The sequence below is a fragment of the Salvelinus namaycush genome, chromosome 18, assembly GCF_016432855.1.
Source record: "Salvelinus namaycush isolate Seneca chromosome 18, SaNama_1.0, whole genome shotgun sequence".
NCBI lineage: Eukaryota > Metazoa > Chordata > Actinopteri > Salmoniformes > Salmonidae > Salvelinus > Salvelinus namaycush.
In genome coordinates, this window is record NC_052324.1 from 16,826,805 (window position 1) to 16,843,056 (window position 16,252).

The 16,252-nt window shown below is 44.2% G+C and overlaps 2 protein-coding genes across 2 annotated transcripts in view; both read right to left on the reverse strand.

The window, feature by feature from the left end:
- Window positions 1-2,352: 2,352 nt before the first annotated feature.
- On the reverse strand, window positions 2,353-4,521 carry LOC120062715 (beta-crystallin B3-like). Its single transcript, XM_039012775.1, has 5 exons — window positions 4,408-4,521; window positions 4,091-4,209; window positions 3,328-3,460; window positions 2,855-2,997; window positions 2,353-2,701 (listed from the first exon to the last, which is right to left on the reverse strand). Exons 1-5 carry the CDS (start codon window positions 4,480-4,482, stop codon window positions 2,452-2,454), a joined length of 720 nt encoding a protein of 239 aa, XP_038868703.1. The 5' UTR covers window positions 4,483-4,521; the 3' UTR covers window positions 2,353-2,451.
- Window positions 4,522-7,989: 3,468 nt separating this feature from the next.
- si:ch73-138n13.1 (inner centromere protein) overlaps window positions 7,990-16,252 on the reverse strand; it is a 33,122-nt gene continuing 24,859 nt past the window's right edge. The window contains exons 7-12 of the mRNA XM_039013936.1: window positions 15,615-15,780; window positions 15,353-15,524; window positions 10,421-10,560; window positions 10,138-10,280; window positions 9,912-10,001; window positions 7,990-9,714 (exon numbers count right to left, since the gene is read on the reverse strand). Coding sequence (XP_038869864.1) covers window positions 9,926-10,001; window positions 10,138-10,280; window positions 10,421-10,560; window positions 15,353-15,524; window positions 15,615-15,780 — 697 coding nt within the window. The 3' untranslated portion in view covers window positions 7,990-9,714; window positions 9,912-9,925. The remainder of the gene's footprint in view (window positions 9,715-9,911; window positions 10,002-10,137; window positions 10,281-10,420; window positions 10,561-15,352; window positions 15,525-15,614; window positions 15,781-16,252) is intronic.

Here is a 16,252-nt window from a genome sequence, read left to right on the forward strand (position 1 = left end):
TTCACCATATTAGCTAATGTCATAGTCAACATAGTTACTAGAACTAACGTGTTAGTAAACCCGCTACAATCATGCAGTACAGTGTACAGTCAGCAAGCAGTTTAGCAGTTACACCGGCGGGCCCCGGCGGCAATAAATTACAACAAAATATAGCTAGCTCTCTCTCTCTCTCTCTCTCTCTCTCTTGCTTCTCCTTCATTTTTAAATAAATACATTTGTTAAAAACTGTTAAATTATTGCCTTTCTCTTTTTTTGAGTCATCTACTCACCACATTTTATGCACTGCAGTGCTAGCTAGCTGTAGCTTATGGTTTCAGTACTAGATTCATTCTCTGATCCTTTGACTGGATGGACAACATGTCAGTTCATGCTTCTAGAGCTCTGATAGGTTGTAGGATGTCCTCCGGAAGTTGTCATAATAACTGTGTAAATCTATGGAAGGAGGTGAGAACCATGAGCCTCCTAGGATTTGTATTGAAGTCAATGTACCCAGGTCGGAAACTAGCTGTCCTCCGGCTACACCATGGCGCTACTCTACAGATGGCTGTTGAGGCTACTTCAGACCTTCATTGCAAAAAAGTGTTTTAATCAATTATTTGGTGACGTGAATATATTTAGTATACTTTTATCTAAAAACTATAACTTTTTTAATGATTCACATCTTTTATTAAATTCCCTGAGGAAGATGGTCCTCCCCTATCTCCTCTGAGGAGCCTCCACTGGCCAGATTCTAGTAACTTACATTGTGGTGCTGAAACTTGTAGCAGCAGCTGCGGCACAATCAGAAATGGACAGTACATGGTGCTGAAAGTAGACACATTTGAGTAGGCATAATACATTTAAACCATCTTCATTTTAATGAGACTTTACTAAAAATAAGAGGGCTTTGTGTTGGAGCCTATTTCGTACTATTTAAGAAATAAGAGGTAGGCCTAACTGTTTGACAGATGAAATTAGGCTATAGGCTGCTATGTCCATAGATTTAAATAGCCTACCTCCTTCCATGTCAGTGAAGGGCAGTTAAGTTAAAACCAAGACTTGAATTGAGGGGGTATGAGAGGTATGCCATAGGCCTACCTTTTTATTATAGAAAATGGCAAAAAGTACAAGCCTACTCTTTGTTTGTTTAAGATTTAAAACAAAATAAAACAGATCCAATTATATAAAGTGATCTACACTGAGTATACAAAACATTAAGGACCTTCTCTTTCCATGACATAGACTGACCAGGTGAATCCAGGTGAAAGCTATGATCCCTTATTGATGTCACTTGTTAAATCTACTTCAGTCAGTGTAGATGAAGGGGAGGAGACAGATTAAATAATTATTTTTAAGCCTTGAGACAATTGAGACATGGATTGTATATGTGTGCCATTCAGAGGGTGAATGGGCAAGACAAAAGATTGATGTGCCTTTGAACGGGGTATGGTAGTAGGCGCCAGGCTCACCGGTTTGTGTCATAAACTCCAAAGATGCTGTGTTTTTCACACTCAACAGTTTCCCGTGTGTATCAAGAATGGTCCACCACCCAAAGGACATCCAGCCAACTTGGCATAGCTGTGGGAAGCATTGAAGTCAACACGGGCCAGCATCCCTGTGGAACACTTTCAGCACCTTGTGGAGTCCATGCCCCAACGAATAGAGGCTGTTCTGAGGGCAAAAGGGGGGGGGGGGTGCGCCTCAATATTAGGAAGGTGTTCCTAATGTTTGGTATACTCAGTGTACATTGGTTCGTGATGCTTTATGCTAGAAACAAACTGTAAAATACCCAGGAAAGACGTGACTCCGATGCATATGGGGATATATTATTGTTTAATTTCTTTGACATTCAAAGGCTGAGCCACAACCTTCTATAGCCAAGGAGACATGAAAATGAGAAGTAATCTAATTCTGCCACAATCAATTGATTAAACTATTCACTTTCTGTTCAGTGGAAGATGTTTAAACCCAGACAACTTTTAGGGAAACACTTGTGACCCTCTCTTGTTGGGTTAAGCCACAGAAGAAGAGTAGCCAGCAGTTAAAGCTCCCGCTAGAACCTACTCTGGGGTGGAAAGGTAGGCCTACTCTGTCTGGGGTGGAAAGGTAGGCCTAACTTTTGAAACTACCATGCTCAGATTCCTAATGATGTCTCAGATGTAATTATTTGCAAACCGGGACAGTTTTGTTGCAAACAAGACACAGTGATTTGGCATCTTAGAAATATGATAAGATGAATAAGTAGGCCTATCTCTGTCCATTCTTAAGCCTGTACCAACAATAGAAACAGCACCAACAAACACAATCCATTTCTGGTCAAACAAACTTTATTCGCCACTAAAACATACATAGCACTTCTCACTAAGCGGGAGCAGCATTTGCCATGGTTAGGATGAGGCAGAGGGCAGGCACTGATGGTAGGAAGAGGCTCATGGAAGAGGCTCAGTGGGGGGAGGTGGATCAGAGTCCTCTTCAGCTGGCCCCAGCGGCGGCAGGGGGGGCAGGGGGTTCAGGTGCTGGGGCAGGGGCAGGGGCAGGAGCTGGGTCAGGGGTAGGAGCAGGGATGGTGAAACACCCCCTCTTGTGCCACTGCATGTCACGCACACGTCGGACAGACTGGATCTGAGGTGCAGGGGAATCCCAGTCGTTCCAGTGCTTGAAGTCTCCACGCTCAAACACATACTGCCGTCCCCTGTAGCCTGGGTACATGTAGCCAACCCATCTAGAACAAAGGAACAGAGAGACATGAGTCAGGAGAAGAAAGACGAGACATGAAGTGAGACATGAAAGAAACAGCAAAATACCAAAGGACAGAGTGTGAGAGAGAGAAGGTAAAACAGGAAGAACTTGAGAGAGGGTGAAAGGGAGCTCTTACGTTCCGTTGAGAGCCTTGACACTTGCTACGCGATCTTGGAAACCATGTCCCCACAAACTGGGAACGTCATCATCAACAATCTCCATCTTTCTACCAGTGAAGCCTGGGCTCTCAAACAGATGGAGCTTGTGTTCGGCACTATCCTAAAGAGGAGAAATGGAGAGATGTACACACACAGACAGTGTTATGCTGGTAACTGAAAGCTGACTCTTGAGATAGAGGCTTGAGGTAATCACTGAGTATTCAGATAGTCAATGAGAGCCGTCTGCTGAGAAGTGACTGTTGAGATGTACATGGCGTTCTGCAATGGTTAAAGAGTGTTGAGATAAACAGGGGAGTACTGAGAGGCTAAATATGCGCTGAAATGGTAAGAGAATGTTGATTGAGATTGGTAGGGAATGAAGAGCGGTGAGATGGTGTACATGTTAACATGGTCAGTGAGTATGTTGAGACATTGTGTAAGTGCTACCCACCACTTTGAGAGGCCGCATGGACCAGAAGGAATAGCTGTACTGGCTGTTGGTCCAGGTGTCCCAGCGTGGATACTCTCCTTTCTCCAGGACAAACTGCTCACCTGCAAACCCCTGGCGGTCATACCCCACCCATCTGACAGGAGAGAGGAGAAGGAGGAGGCTGTTAGAATGTTGTATTTGGCACTGCGCCACCAGAGTCTCTGGGTTCGCGCCCAGGCTCTGTCGCAGCCGGCCGCGACCGGGAGGTCCGTGGGGCGACGCACAATTGGCATAGCGTCGTCCGGGTTAGGGAGGGTTTGGCCGGTAGGGATATCCTTGTCTCATCGCGCTCCAGCGACTCCTGTGGCGGGCCGGGCGCAGTGCGCGCTAACCAAGGGGGCCAGGTACACGGTGTTTCCTCCGACACATTGGTGCGGCTGGCTTCCGGGTTGGAGGCGCGCTGTGTTAAGAAGCAGTGCGGCTTGGTTGGGTTGTGCTTCGGAGGACGCATGGCTTTCAACCTTCGTCTCTCCCGAGCCCGTACGGGAGTTGTAGCGATGAGACAAGATAGTAATTACTAGCGATTGGATACCACGAAAATTGGGGAGAAAATGGGATAAAAAAAATAAAAATAAAAAAAGAATGTTGTATTTGGCCGTATGTGGTAACAGAGATGCAGTATTCCTTTTTTTGTTAACACAACATTTAACCTGAGCCTGAAAACACATTCATTATGTGTAAGAAAGTGTGTGTCTGTGAATGACACCAATGCACCAGTACTTACGGGCCAGACTCAACCAGCACAGAGCCCACCTTCTCCAAGCCCTTCTCTGAAACATCTTTACACTCGGCAGAAAACTCAGCCTTGCGACCCTGGAAATTCTCACATTCAAACAGCACCACCTAGATCAGAGAGAGTGAGGAAAGAGGGACATATTGACAAAGTAAAGCTGCCAATTTAAAGATGTGGCGGGGAGTAAGGAATACAAAGAGGGCAGATAGAAAATAGAGAAGTGGGCAAAGGAGGGAAAAGGAAATGAATAGAAAGATCACAAGAGTATAGGGAGAAATACACAGACAACAGAGGAGAGGATACAGTACCTTGTAAGTGGCTCCTGCTCCACCCTGGCTCTTCCCTGCAGCCAGTTGCTCAGGGGCGCTCTGCTGCTCCGACATCCTCCTGGTCCACTGGTTACTCCTCTTTCAGGAGCACAATCAGGAGAGACAGAGACAGGAGAAACACAGACGACCATCATGGCATTAATTTCACAATGATGACCATCAGTCCTCTCAGTATCAATGCATAATTTTACTCCTTTGAATCAGTCAACATTTGCGTTCACTTCAGACAGTAGAAGAGCACTTTGGTGCAGACTGAGCCGAGAATAAGGACCTGCGGGCTGCGTACTACCCTATAACTAGGGCCCAGAGACATCCCCCATGAAGATACATGTTATTCTCATACCCTAATGCACAACATTTCAGCTCCAGTGATTCCATCTTTCCCTGTCTATAATGTACAACTCTGCAAGCCTCAGTCTGTATCATAACCAGTTCTGCAACACCCTGACTCGATCAAACCTAGCACTACAAACAATACACATTCCATAATACTCTATTCTGCAAACTCCTCATTTCCTCAATCATACCTTTATAATAAAAACATTTAAGAAAACCAAATTCTATCTAAACCAACTCTACAAACCTATCAATCCCTATCATATGCCGTTTTACAAACAACTCGGCTCACTCTAATATACTAAACGCTGGTTCCTACCCCTTCCATTAAACCTGTCCTTCTCCATCCCTGTCAACAACCATGGCTGTGGATTCTCCTTTTCTTTTCATGTAAAGTTCAAAGGTCAATGAAAACCCTGGTTTTCCTGCTGTGCAGAACCAAGCTGTTTTTACCTGGATATGCCTGCTGTGTTATTGGTAGCCTCTCTCTCTCTCTGTCACTTGGTGTTTGGGGTTGAGCCGTTGGAGGGCAGGGGGGGGTATTTATGGTTTATTTCTGGCCACAACAGCAGAAAAGGGGGAGCTGTTGATACAGCAAGTCTGTCGCTCACATTGTGTCCATAACGCTGCCTCTCAATAGGCAGATGTGTTGGCACACGCTCCCCTGCCCGTCTGCCTGGCTGCCAGTGCGTGGTGTGTGGGCACACAGAGAGGGAGCCAAGAGGATTCAGCAAACAGCCCCACTCAGCACAAATGGGTACACACGCTCACACCTCTCCCACGCATACACTCTAACCACACCCAGCAGTCTAGACATAACCGAACCTCTTCACCAGTCTCCCCAATAACATCACCAAACTCACAATGGGGAACCAAACCATTCACCAAAAACGAACCTAACGTTGACGTCCTTTCACTATATCCTGTTGACGTCATACACTGAGTGTACCTTCCTAATACTGAGTTGCACCCCCTCCCCTTTTGCCCTCAGAACAGCCTCAATTCGTCGGGGCATGGACTCTAGAAAGTGTCGAAAGCCTTCCACAGGGATGCTGGCCCATGTTGACTCCAATGCTTACAGTTGTTGGCTGGATGTCCTTTGGGTGGTGGACCATTCTTGATACACATACCAAACTTGAGGGTGAAAAATCCAGCAGCGTTGCAGTTCTTGACAAAAACCGGTGCGCCTGGCACCTACTACCATACCCCATTCAAAGGCACTTAAATATTTTGTCTTGCCCATTCACCCTCTGAATGGTGCACAATCCATGTCTTAAGGCTTAAAAATCCTTCTTCAACCTGTCTCCTCCCCTTCGTCTATCAATCAATCATCAGCTGATGTCACAAAGTGCTGTACAGAAACCCAGACTAAAACCCCAAACAGCAAGCAATGCAGGTGTAGAAGCATGGTGGCTAGGAAAAACTCCCTAGAAAGGCCAGAACCTAGGAAGAAACCTGGAGAGGAACCAGGCTATGAAGGGTGGCCAGTCCTCTTCTGGCTGTGCCGGGTGGAGATAATAACAGAACATGGCCAAGATGTTAAAATGTTCATAGATGACCAGCAGGGTCAGATAATAATAATCACAATGGTTGTAGAGGGTGCAACAGGTCAGCACCTCAGGAGTAAATGTCATTTGGCTTTTCATAGCTGATCATTCAGAGTATCTCTACCGCACCTGCTGTCTCTAGAGAGTTGAAAACATCCGGTCTGGGACAAGGTAGCACGTCCGGTGAAGAGGTCCGGGTTCCAGGCAGAACAGTTGAAACTGGAGCAACAGCATGACCGGGGGGGGGGGGGGGGGGGGGGATTAATTCCCACAGGACAAGACAGGAGAAGTACTCCAGATATAACAGTCTGATCCTAGCCCCCCCACACAAACTACCCCACCCACTTTGCCAAAGCACAGTCCCCACACCACAAGAGGGATATCTTCAACCACCAACTTACTATCCTGAAACAAGCCCGAGAATAGCCCACAAAGATCTCCCCCACGGCACAAACCCGAACGGGAAGATCACGTCAGTGACTCAACATACTCAAGTGGCGCACCCCTCCTAGGGACGGCATGGAAGAGCACCAGTAAGCCAGTGACTCAGCCCCTGTAATAGGGTTTGAGGCAGAGAATCCCAGTGGAGAGAGGGGAACCGGCCAGGCAGACAAGGGCAGTTCGTTGCTCCAGTGCCTTTCTGTTCACCTTCACACTCCTGGGCTAGACTACACTCAATCATAGGACCTACTGAAGAGATAAGTCTTCAATAAAGACTTAAAGGTCGAGGCCGAGTCTGCATCTCTCACATGGATAGGCAGACCATTCCATAAAAATGTTTGCTTAGAAATTCTAGGGACAGTAAGGAGGCCTGCGTCTTGTAACTGTAGTGTACATGTAGGTATGTACGGCAGGACCAAATCGGAAAGATAGGTAGGAGCAAGCCCATGTAATGCTTTGTAGGTTAGCAGTAAAACCTTGAAATCAGCCCTAGCCTTAACAGGAAGCCAGTGTAGAGGCTAGCACTGAAGTAGTATGATAAATTTTTTTGGTTCTAGTCAAGATTCTAGCAGCCGTGTTTAGCATTAACTGAAGTTTTATTTAGTGCTTTATCCGAGTAGCCAGAAAGTAGAGCATTGCAGTAGTCTAACCTAGAAATGTCAAAAGCATGGATACATTTTTTTAAATTTTTACACTGATTGAAGTGGATTTAACAGGTGACAATAAGGGATCATAGCTTTCACCTGAATTCACCGGGTCAGTCTGTCATGGAAAGTGCAGGTGTTAAAGTTTTGAATACTTCATTTACCAAACCTTGACCCTCCATCTCTCTTATACCGCCCCACACCAAAAGAAACTACCTCTCCTATACTTCCCTACACGAAACAGTATCGACCTCTGTTATACCCGGTACACCAAACACTATCGACCTCTGTTATACCCGGTACACCAAACACTATCGACCTCTGTTATACCCGGTACACCAAACACTATCGACCTCTGTTATACCCCACACCAAACACTATCGACCTCTGTTATACCCCACACCAAACACTATCGACCTCTGTTATACCCCACACCAAACACTATCGACCTCTGTTATACCCCACACCAAACACTATCTACCTCTGTTATACCCCACACCATAAATAGACACACCAATTGAACTTGCTAATACTGCAGAGTGGGTCTGAGCTGAAATGCAGAAGTAACATTTATCCCAATAATTACATCAAAGTGAGAAGCTCAACTCAGTACATTTTATTAAGAAGTTACAATTTTGGACACTGGCATTAAAACAATGTAATATACATATTTTATTTTAAAAAATAAAATGAGAAAAAAATAAACCCTCAAACTGACAAGTCATGACAAAGTCAAACGCCATGGACACCATAGGGACGACGACTCCAAAGATCCAATCAACACATTCGCTTTCATTCCATTAGCATTCCAACATCGGTCTATGAACATGTGGAAGGTGGGACGTATAACAGAATAGCCAGTGCACAGGTCAGTGCTGTAGTGCATTAACTGACAAAGTGCTTAATGGAAGTAGTGGGACAGTGCAGCATGGCTAACATGGTCAACATACATGTTGTCAACAGTGATGTAGTGATAAAAGAATAGGTGGGTAAAATCTCTCTCTAAATGGGAGATGTTGCAGACATCCTGATAAAACAGAACCCAGGGAGTGCACATTGAATGTATGGCTCATTGGTAACACATACAGTTAGACCATTTTCCTTGCAATCCGTACACACTCATCCATCATATTTTCCTTACACACTCAGCCATCACTATTACACACAATCATTTGATCTTACACTGAAGAGGTAAGTGAAGGTAAAGGGAGGAAGAACAGACTGATTTGTGTGTGTGTGTGTAGGAGTGTAATTGAGCCCTCCAATGTGATTAACCCTTCTCCTCCCCTTTTCCACCCCACATGCACTCCACACACACACGTACACATGGATGTTGTATTGTAGATATGTGTTAGTAGAGTAGTGGCCTGAGGGAACACAATGTGTTGCGAAAAGTGTTATTTTTTAATTGTATATAACTGCCTTGGCAGCAGCTAATGGGGATCCTTAAGAAATACAAACACCAGTAGAAACAGATATTCAGACATGATGATTGAAAAGAGACTGAACCCACAGCATTTCACCCATCAGTTAGAAGGTCAACACAACAGATCCCCAGTCAGTTCATCAGAGGAATGGGCTTGGGAGCCTCTGCTGTAGTGATACTTGCAATGATCTCCGTACAAAACTAAACACTCGGACATGTTATGATTCATCTGTCAAATTAGCAACAATACAAATATAATATTTCATGATTAGATACCATATTTATTACTAACACATAATATACAGCCTGGCTGAACATTAGTTCAGCAGTGTTTTGTTCTTTATGATCAATGACAAAAAATAAAATCAGAAATGTTATCCTATGTTGACTATTACCAACACCCCCTGACTGATAGATACACATAGAAATGTAACGCGTAGACAAACCTGAAAAATACATTTAAAAAAAGAAATACATTTATATCTTGTGGAGGTACTAGACTGTCCTCCAGCTTATTGAAGCACTTCCAGGTTAAGAGGCGTGTGGTCCCACAAGTTTAACCAGTCCTGAAATGCAACCTGACAGGAGAGAAAGGGTTTCCCCCCTTTTGTATTCTCCCGTCAGGTGAGAGGGTAAAGTGGCTCTATGCAAAGGAAATGGACAAACGGAGCCGAGCAGCCAGATATTTAACCTGGGTCGTTTCATCCATAAGACCGAGGTTGTCTGCAAAAAGGCACCATGCACATGTATGTGACCCGGGCAGGAAGAGAACAGATAAAATGAACAAACAGATGACAAATTACAATGTCAGCAGCAGAGTTTCCATCTTCTCAGGGTCAAAGGTTAAGGCTTCTGTCTCCAATTCTCCACCAGATTATTCAGTTAAGGCAACCTACACAGGGAGGATGCAAACAGAAACAAACCATAAGCCTTTTAGGGTTATTTATTTGCAAAACAGACACACTTTAATATTATTGTCTAATTCTGAAATTTGTGGAAAAATGTCACGTCTATTGCCTAGGGCACAAGTACCCTAAAAGTAGATAAGAATGATTCACCATGTGAGGAACATTTGTGGGAAGAGCTTACCTGCTCATTCACACTTAGCTGTCATTTTCATACTGACTCGAGCGCTTCTTAGACTTCAGTTCTCTCAGCCACTGTGGTGAGGCCTCCTCCCTAAGACACAGACAGACAAAAGTAGGCACAATCATTACAAATGGTACATACTTCTGGTCTGACTATCTCAACAATCCCTGGTTTGGGTTATTAGATCCAGGCTGAACAGAGGGAAGAGACAGGGTCACCATCTTACCCATTTTCTTTCCCTCCAGAGGGGGGCAGCACACGGGACGCCTGGGGCAGGAAGGGGGATTTAGGAGAACGGGACAGCTGGGAGGGAGATGGGGCGGCTCCGTCTGTCTGATTGTCAGAGTCTCCTCTCTTCTTGAGCTGGGCCTGCCAAACAGAGGGAGAAACCAGCAAGAGAACATATCAAAGGCCAATTTTTCACAGCAGAATGAGTGACAACATTACATTACACTCCTGGTCAACTCTTTGCTTTCCACACAACATCTGTTTCTCTTGGGGAGGCTCACCTTGAGAGCGGAGGGGTCCATCCCAGGAAAGAGGGCGACTCTCTGGGGCTGGGAGGAGGCAGCAGCAGAGCGGGGGTCTACTCCTCTCTCCTGCTCCTCAGAGTCTGAGTCCTCCTGCTTGGAAAACTCAATGTTGTCCTCTGTGGAGGACAACACACTCTCTGAGTACATCATTTCACACTCATAACAAATAGAAGGTTATTCAGAAGTCTACCAGATCTTTGACTATCTAAGAACATCCAGTCTAACTGGTCGACTCAATCCATACTAAAAGGTGTGCGGGAGAAAGGTACTGGATAGAGAGAGAAACCTAAAATGTACTTTTTGGTACACCAGAAAGAGAAAAATCTACTAGCCACTCAGATTTCTTACCAGCCACAGGGCTTGAAATTAAAAGGTATGCAACACAAAAGGTATGCAACACATGCAACACATACGATTTTTATATAATCGTATGATGCAAGGAACCACTTTACAAAATAAAATACATATATTTTTTTACCATAGAGAATCAAACAAAGGCTACACTCTGCATATTTAAGCCCGTCTCAAAATACAGCTCTCCTGGGAGGTGGTGAGCCACCCTTCATAGCCTATAAAATATTGAAACTTTACAATTACAACCAAATAGTTTTTATGTCTCTTAAAATAATTCCATTCAGGGCTCAAAATTAAGGGTGTCCCGTTGTCCCTTAGAGGATAAAAAAAATATGTCTATGGTAGAGGTCTTCACGGATCCACCTGTATCCGAATACCCGAGACCCGGTCCGGATCCAGAATTATAAATAATATCACGGGTCTGGGTCGGATCGGATATGATTGTCACGGGTATGTATAATTTTAAATGACTTGTCTATTTACATGAAATGGTTCGGTCCTGACCCCAAGCCAGGCGCGAACGGTACTTGCTAGCAGTGAATTGCGAGTGAGGAGTGCCGGTGGAGCATCATGTCTCAGCTTCCTAAAGAAAAATATGGCTTCCAAAAACGAAAAGAAAGACAGGAGAGAGAAAAGAAAGGGCGACAGTATGTCACCAAATTTTTCACAAAGGAAGGTGGGTGTAGTCCGTGAGTGGTGGAAATGAACCTGTTAGCTTAGTCCATAGTGAAATAGGCTAATTTTGCTCCCCTAGCATAAGTTACTTAATATCTTCTCAGAAAATTCTGTGTTTACATTTCGCTCCTCTTTTAGTTGACATTTTAATCAATGCAGGCAAACTTTTAGCAGGCTATTCATTCTAAATCAGTTGTCCCTGTCCCTCCCCCTGCCTGGTGCCAGGCCCAACAGATGCAGCTTCAGGCTCAGCAGCCTTGTCTCCCCATCCCCATCCCCCTGAACCAGCCCTACTCCCAACTGTAGAAGGAGGTGAGCAGCATTGTGTTGAATGACATGTCAGTTGGCATAATTGCAGGTACTGCAATGCATTGAGGACAGGAATGTGATTCTCCAGTCAGGAAAAAGCTCACTTGACACAGAGGCAGCCAATATCAGAGCCTTAAAGGAAGAGATGCAGGCTCTTAGAGATGGATGGGAGTCTCTCCTGTCTGAGGCAACACTGATTGCAACACAAATGGATGTTACAACTCAATTTAGCAAGGAACACAGCCGCCAGAGGAAAAGGAAGAGATTCCATGATGAGACCTCTCAAGAGGAGACAGCTCAGGACAGTGCAGCAACAGTGTTTCAGAACAGTGTTTTTTACTGTGGACAACATCATAAGTGACTTGGACACTAGGTTCCACACCACTGCACAAATTGTAGAATCATTTTCTGCTGTTCTGAAAGTTGGGCAGATTAGTCTGATAAAGTCTCTTCTGTGTGCCAACCACTGATCATGAAGTATTCTAGAGATCTTACACCTGAGTTTCAACCTTCCCCCCTAACTTGTCCCCTCTTAGTCTCCTGAATGCAATTTGTAAGATGCAGCTGCAAAGCATTTTTGGAGAAGTGTGAGTTGCTTTACATATATTTTGCACACTGACCGTTTCTGGTGGCGAGAGAGCTTTCAGTAAGCTAAAACTGATAAACTACTTGAGGTCCACTATGTCCCCGGACAGCCTTTGCAGTCAAGCCATCCTGTCCATTGAAAGTCAGTTAGTTAGAAAGCTGGACTTCAAAGACTTGATCAGTGACTTTGCTAGCAAGAAGGCTTGGCGCTGGGCTCTTGGTGAGTAAGGCTGAGCAAGGGCCAGTGATGACTGTTAAATGGCATGGCTATGGATATTGAATCACTACACACATGATGCCCACAGGCTGAGAACAAGACTGAGAACAAGATATATCTCAAAATAATGGCTGGATTGCCATAAAAATTGTTGTGCACAATCAAGACCCCAAGTGGAGAAACCTATTGATTTGGTGACCACTTGACCTTTCCTCTAGCGCCACCATCAGGCCTTTTCATTTCCATTTTGTTTTCCATTTCCACTTTTACAGCTGCTTATTTTCTAGTTGGTATGTATACTTAGTTCAAAAATCTGATGCTGATTTTATTATTTTGTTAGTTATGTTAATTTATTTTAATTGAAGAGGTTAATGTATATTTATGTTATTTATTTTAAATTATTCATTAATGTTCAAAATGGCCTTTAGCACATTTCTTATAGAGTGTATCAGTCTTGCATCAAATAGTGAATTCCACAGAACGTTGCATGCATGTCTGCACAATGTTATATTTTCACAGCTCACTGTCAGTAAATATCGTACAGTAAATATTGGACTACAAGAGAGTTGCAAGCCTGCAAAAGGTAGAGTTATTTAAAGCTTTGAATGGGTCGATTGGGTTCTGGAGATGTGTGGTTACAGCAATTGTGCAGGGTTGGTGTGGGCTGTGGTGGTGGGGCCCAATGTGATATCTTTTCATGGGGCCCAAAATCCCTGGCGGCTCCCCTGTTTGTAACTGTAGGATGAGAAAGCACATGCACTGCAGCATTAGTTAGCCTAGCTAGCTAACGTTAGCTAGCTTCTTGTTCCGGTTTGATTCAGTCCAAGACAGGTACTCTGTAATCATATTTGATGATTAATAATCTAGCTATGGCAGCTATTAGTCTACTACAGCGCGAGTTGGCTTGGTTGATTGCTGTCTCTTGTCCTCCCTCATGTCACTTGCTCACAGTATGGCCCCTCCCCCGCCTGCTAGAGAGGCACCCCTCTCCCTCCTCTCGCGCTGTATCAGCTCCGGTTAATAAAGTAGTTTAAAAAAATGACTTTTCTACTGCTTCCCTCAATCGAATTGGACCCGGTCTGGGTCCGACCAGGTCTATACGGAACGGGTCTAGTTGTCCTTGGGCACGGTTCTCTCTCTATATTATAATTTTTTATTTATGCATATCGGGTCTGGGTGGGAAAGCCCCAGGTCCATTTCGGAATGGGTCCAAAGACTAGTCTGCGGTTTAAAACAGACTCTGGGACAGTTCTGGGACGACAGATCCAAAATTCATACAACCACTGCCCATTAAAAAAGCAATAAGGCTGATGCAACAAATTTTTGCTTAAAATGTTAAAAAAGTTGTATGTCTTCATATTAAAAGCTCAAAAATGCGCACATAGCTAGAGGCTATGCCAAAATGTTACCAAATGCAATTAACGGGAAAAGACCATTCTCAAAAGCGCAACGCACGCATTAGCAGTTTCATGTGACAGAGATGAAAATATCGGTTAGAAATATAAGAGGAGAGATCTAAAGATGCATCAACTAGCATGGATGCTAATATGACTAGCCTTTGGCTGCAGGACAATGAAATAAAGTTGATTTGAAAACCAATAGAACATGAAAAAAATAAATCAGGTTTCAATGTCATATTGAGTGTTTATAAAATAATTCCCTCAACATTCCTATGGTCGTATTTTGGTTAGGCTACTTTGAAACAAGGCAAGACATGCTTAATAAAATTACATAAACTTAATTGTTTAAAACCTGAACGTTTTATGGTTAAATAGTTTCAAAATGCTGACTGCCTCCACTCAGACTCAAGGTGGGTGATGTGCGGTGATCAACAGGTCTTTCACTCTCCCGTCTTGTGATCATTTGATGTAAATAAACCGTGCATCGGGTCAACAGCCCATTAGATGTTCATTTTAATTATCCTCCATTATGTGTCAAGCATGACTGGCGTTTAGCCTATATTTATGTCATTAAAAGTCTCATTAAAGTTTGGCACCTCCCTCATGTCAGCATCAGTCTGGACATGAGGCTGTAGCACTTAGGCCTTTATTGATGTACATGAAAAATAGATTTGAATATTATTCCAATGTTGGCCTTTCTGTATGATATTGTGATTTGTGCCACGTTTCGGACGAGTCAAATCTATATTCTTCTTGTCAGGCATCTTTAAAAAAAAATGTTTTTTTAAACTTGTCCCGGACAAGAGGAAAAGCGTTAATATGGAGCCATGAGCCAATTTTGTTGTTGTTGTTGCCATAATTATATAAAAATGACCATGCTTTGTAATGTTTCAAAAAAAAGGACTGTATTAGTAAGAAGTAATGTGTTGTTATATTGCTCAATTTCTTTTCGTTTTTTGTGACCCGAGCCTTTTAACAGAAATTTCACCACGAGACAAATGTTCAGCTGCCCCTTTAAGGGCGGCAGGTTACCGTGGTAACATGGCCACATAAGTGGTGTCACGTGTGTCTAAGATTTTGAATCTGACTAGCTAACAGTTAAAGCAAACTCAAACTAACATCGAAGAACAAACAAATTAGAACAAAAATGTAAATAGCCAAAAAACAGGCAGTGTTGCTGCGGAAGGTGGGATATAGGATTCAAATTTCTTTGTGCGATTAGCAGATATGAAACCAACGTGGCTGGTGAAATAGACATTCCTACCCGCCAATACAAAAATCTACCCGCATTTGGTGAGTGGTGGGTGTTCATTTTATGCCCTGGAGATATGACAGAGTGTCTACATGAGAACAGAGTCCTAGCCTGACCTGTTGAGTCTCGGGAGCGCCAGTCCTCAGTGGGTGCGGTCTGTCCCTCAAGGTGTACAGACATAGCAGCAGTCTGACGAGCCACCCTGGAGGGGCGCGAACGTGGCCCCCGCATCTTACTCAGCTGCACCCTGGAGCGCAGAGCACTGGAGTCCAGCAGGATGGTGGAGGCCTGGAGAGAGGGAGAAACAGATAAACACACGAGAAGCAAATCTGACTGTTACACTGATACGTCCTTTTAAAAAGTTGGTGTCAGTCTTACCTCAGGGAAGGGGAGTAGTTGCATCTCGGGCTGGACCGAGGGGGAGAAGCCATCTGGAGTGTCCAGGTCGCTGTGTGGGGCATGTTCCCCTGGTGTGTGGGGCGGAATGGGTTTCCTAGGCGACTGGCTGAGGTTGCTGTCTGAGGTGGGCGTGGCAGGAGTCAGGCTACAGGAAGGACAGACGTGACTAGTACTTTAGGCTACCTTCCTAAAAGTCTTTATTATATGCAGCCATTGCCGCTGAGAGAACAACGTGACAGGTACAGTGTCTACTAGCTCTGTGTGGCTGAGTCATATTCTCCTGTCTGGGTTTACTGTAGGCAGGGGCATCAGATTTCATAGAGGATGTACTGGAAGACACAATGGATGACCGGGCAGACTCTTGCTCCACTTGACCACAAGCTCCTCATTTCAGAATGAAGGTAGCAAACACTGATGAGTCACAATAATGTACATGACCATACTATTTGGTGATTATTCCATCCAGAGAGTTGGATTCATATGACAATGACCCACTGCATTATAATAGTGACGTATATCGTATCTTATCTGAAACTCTTACAGCATCCATTCATTTCTACAAAACATTATCCTGATTTTCAACCTGTGTGAAGTTTGTTGCTGTGATACCTTCTCCT

Coding starts and splice junctions, on each gene's coding strand:
- LOC120062715 (XM_039012775.1), bottom strand. CDS start 4,482: ATGTCGGAGCAGCAGAGCGCCCCTGAGCAACTGGCTGCAGGGAAGAGC. Junction 3,461..4,090: donor GTGCTGGTTGAGTCTGGCCC/GTAAGTACTGGT, acceptor CTCTCCTGTCAG/ATGGGTGGGGTATGACCGCC. Junction 2,702..2,854: donor GTCAAGGCTCTCAACGGAAC/GTAAGAGCTCCC, acceptor CCTTTGTTCTAG/ATGGGTTGGCTACATGTACC.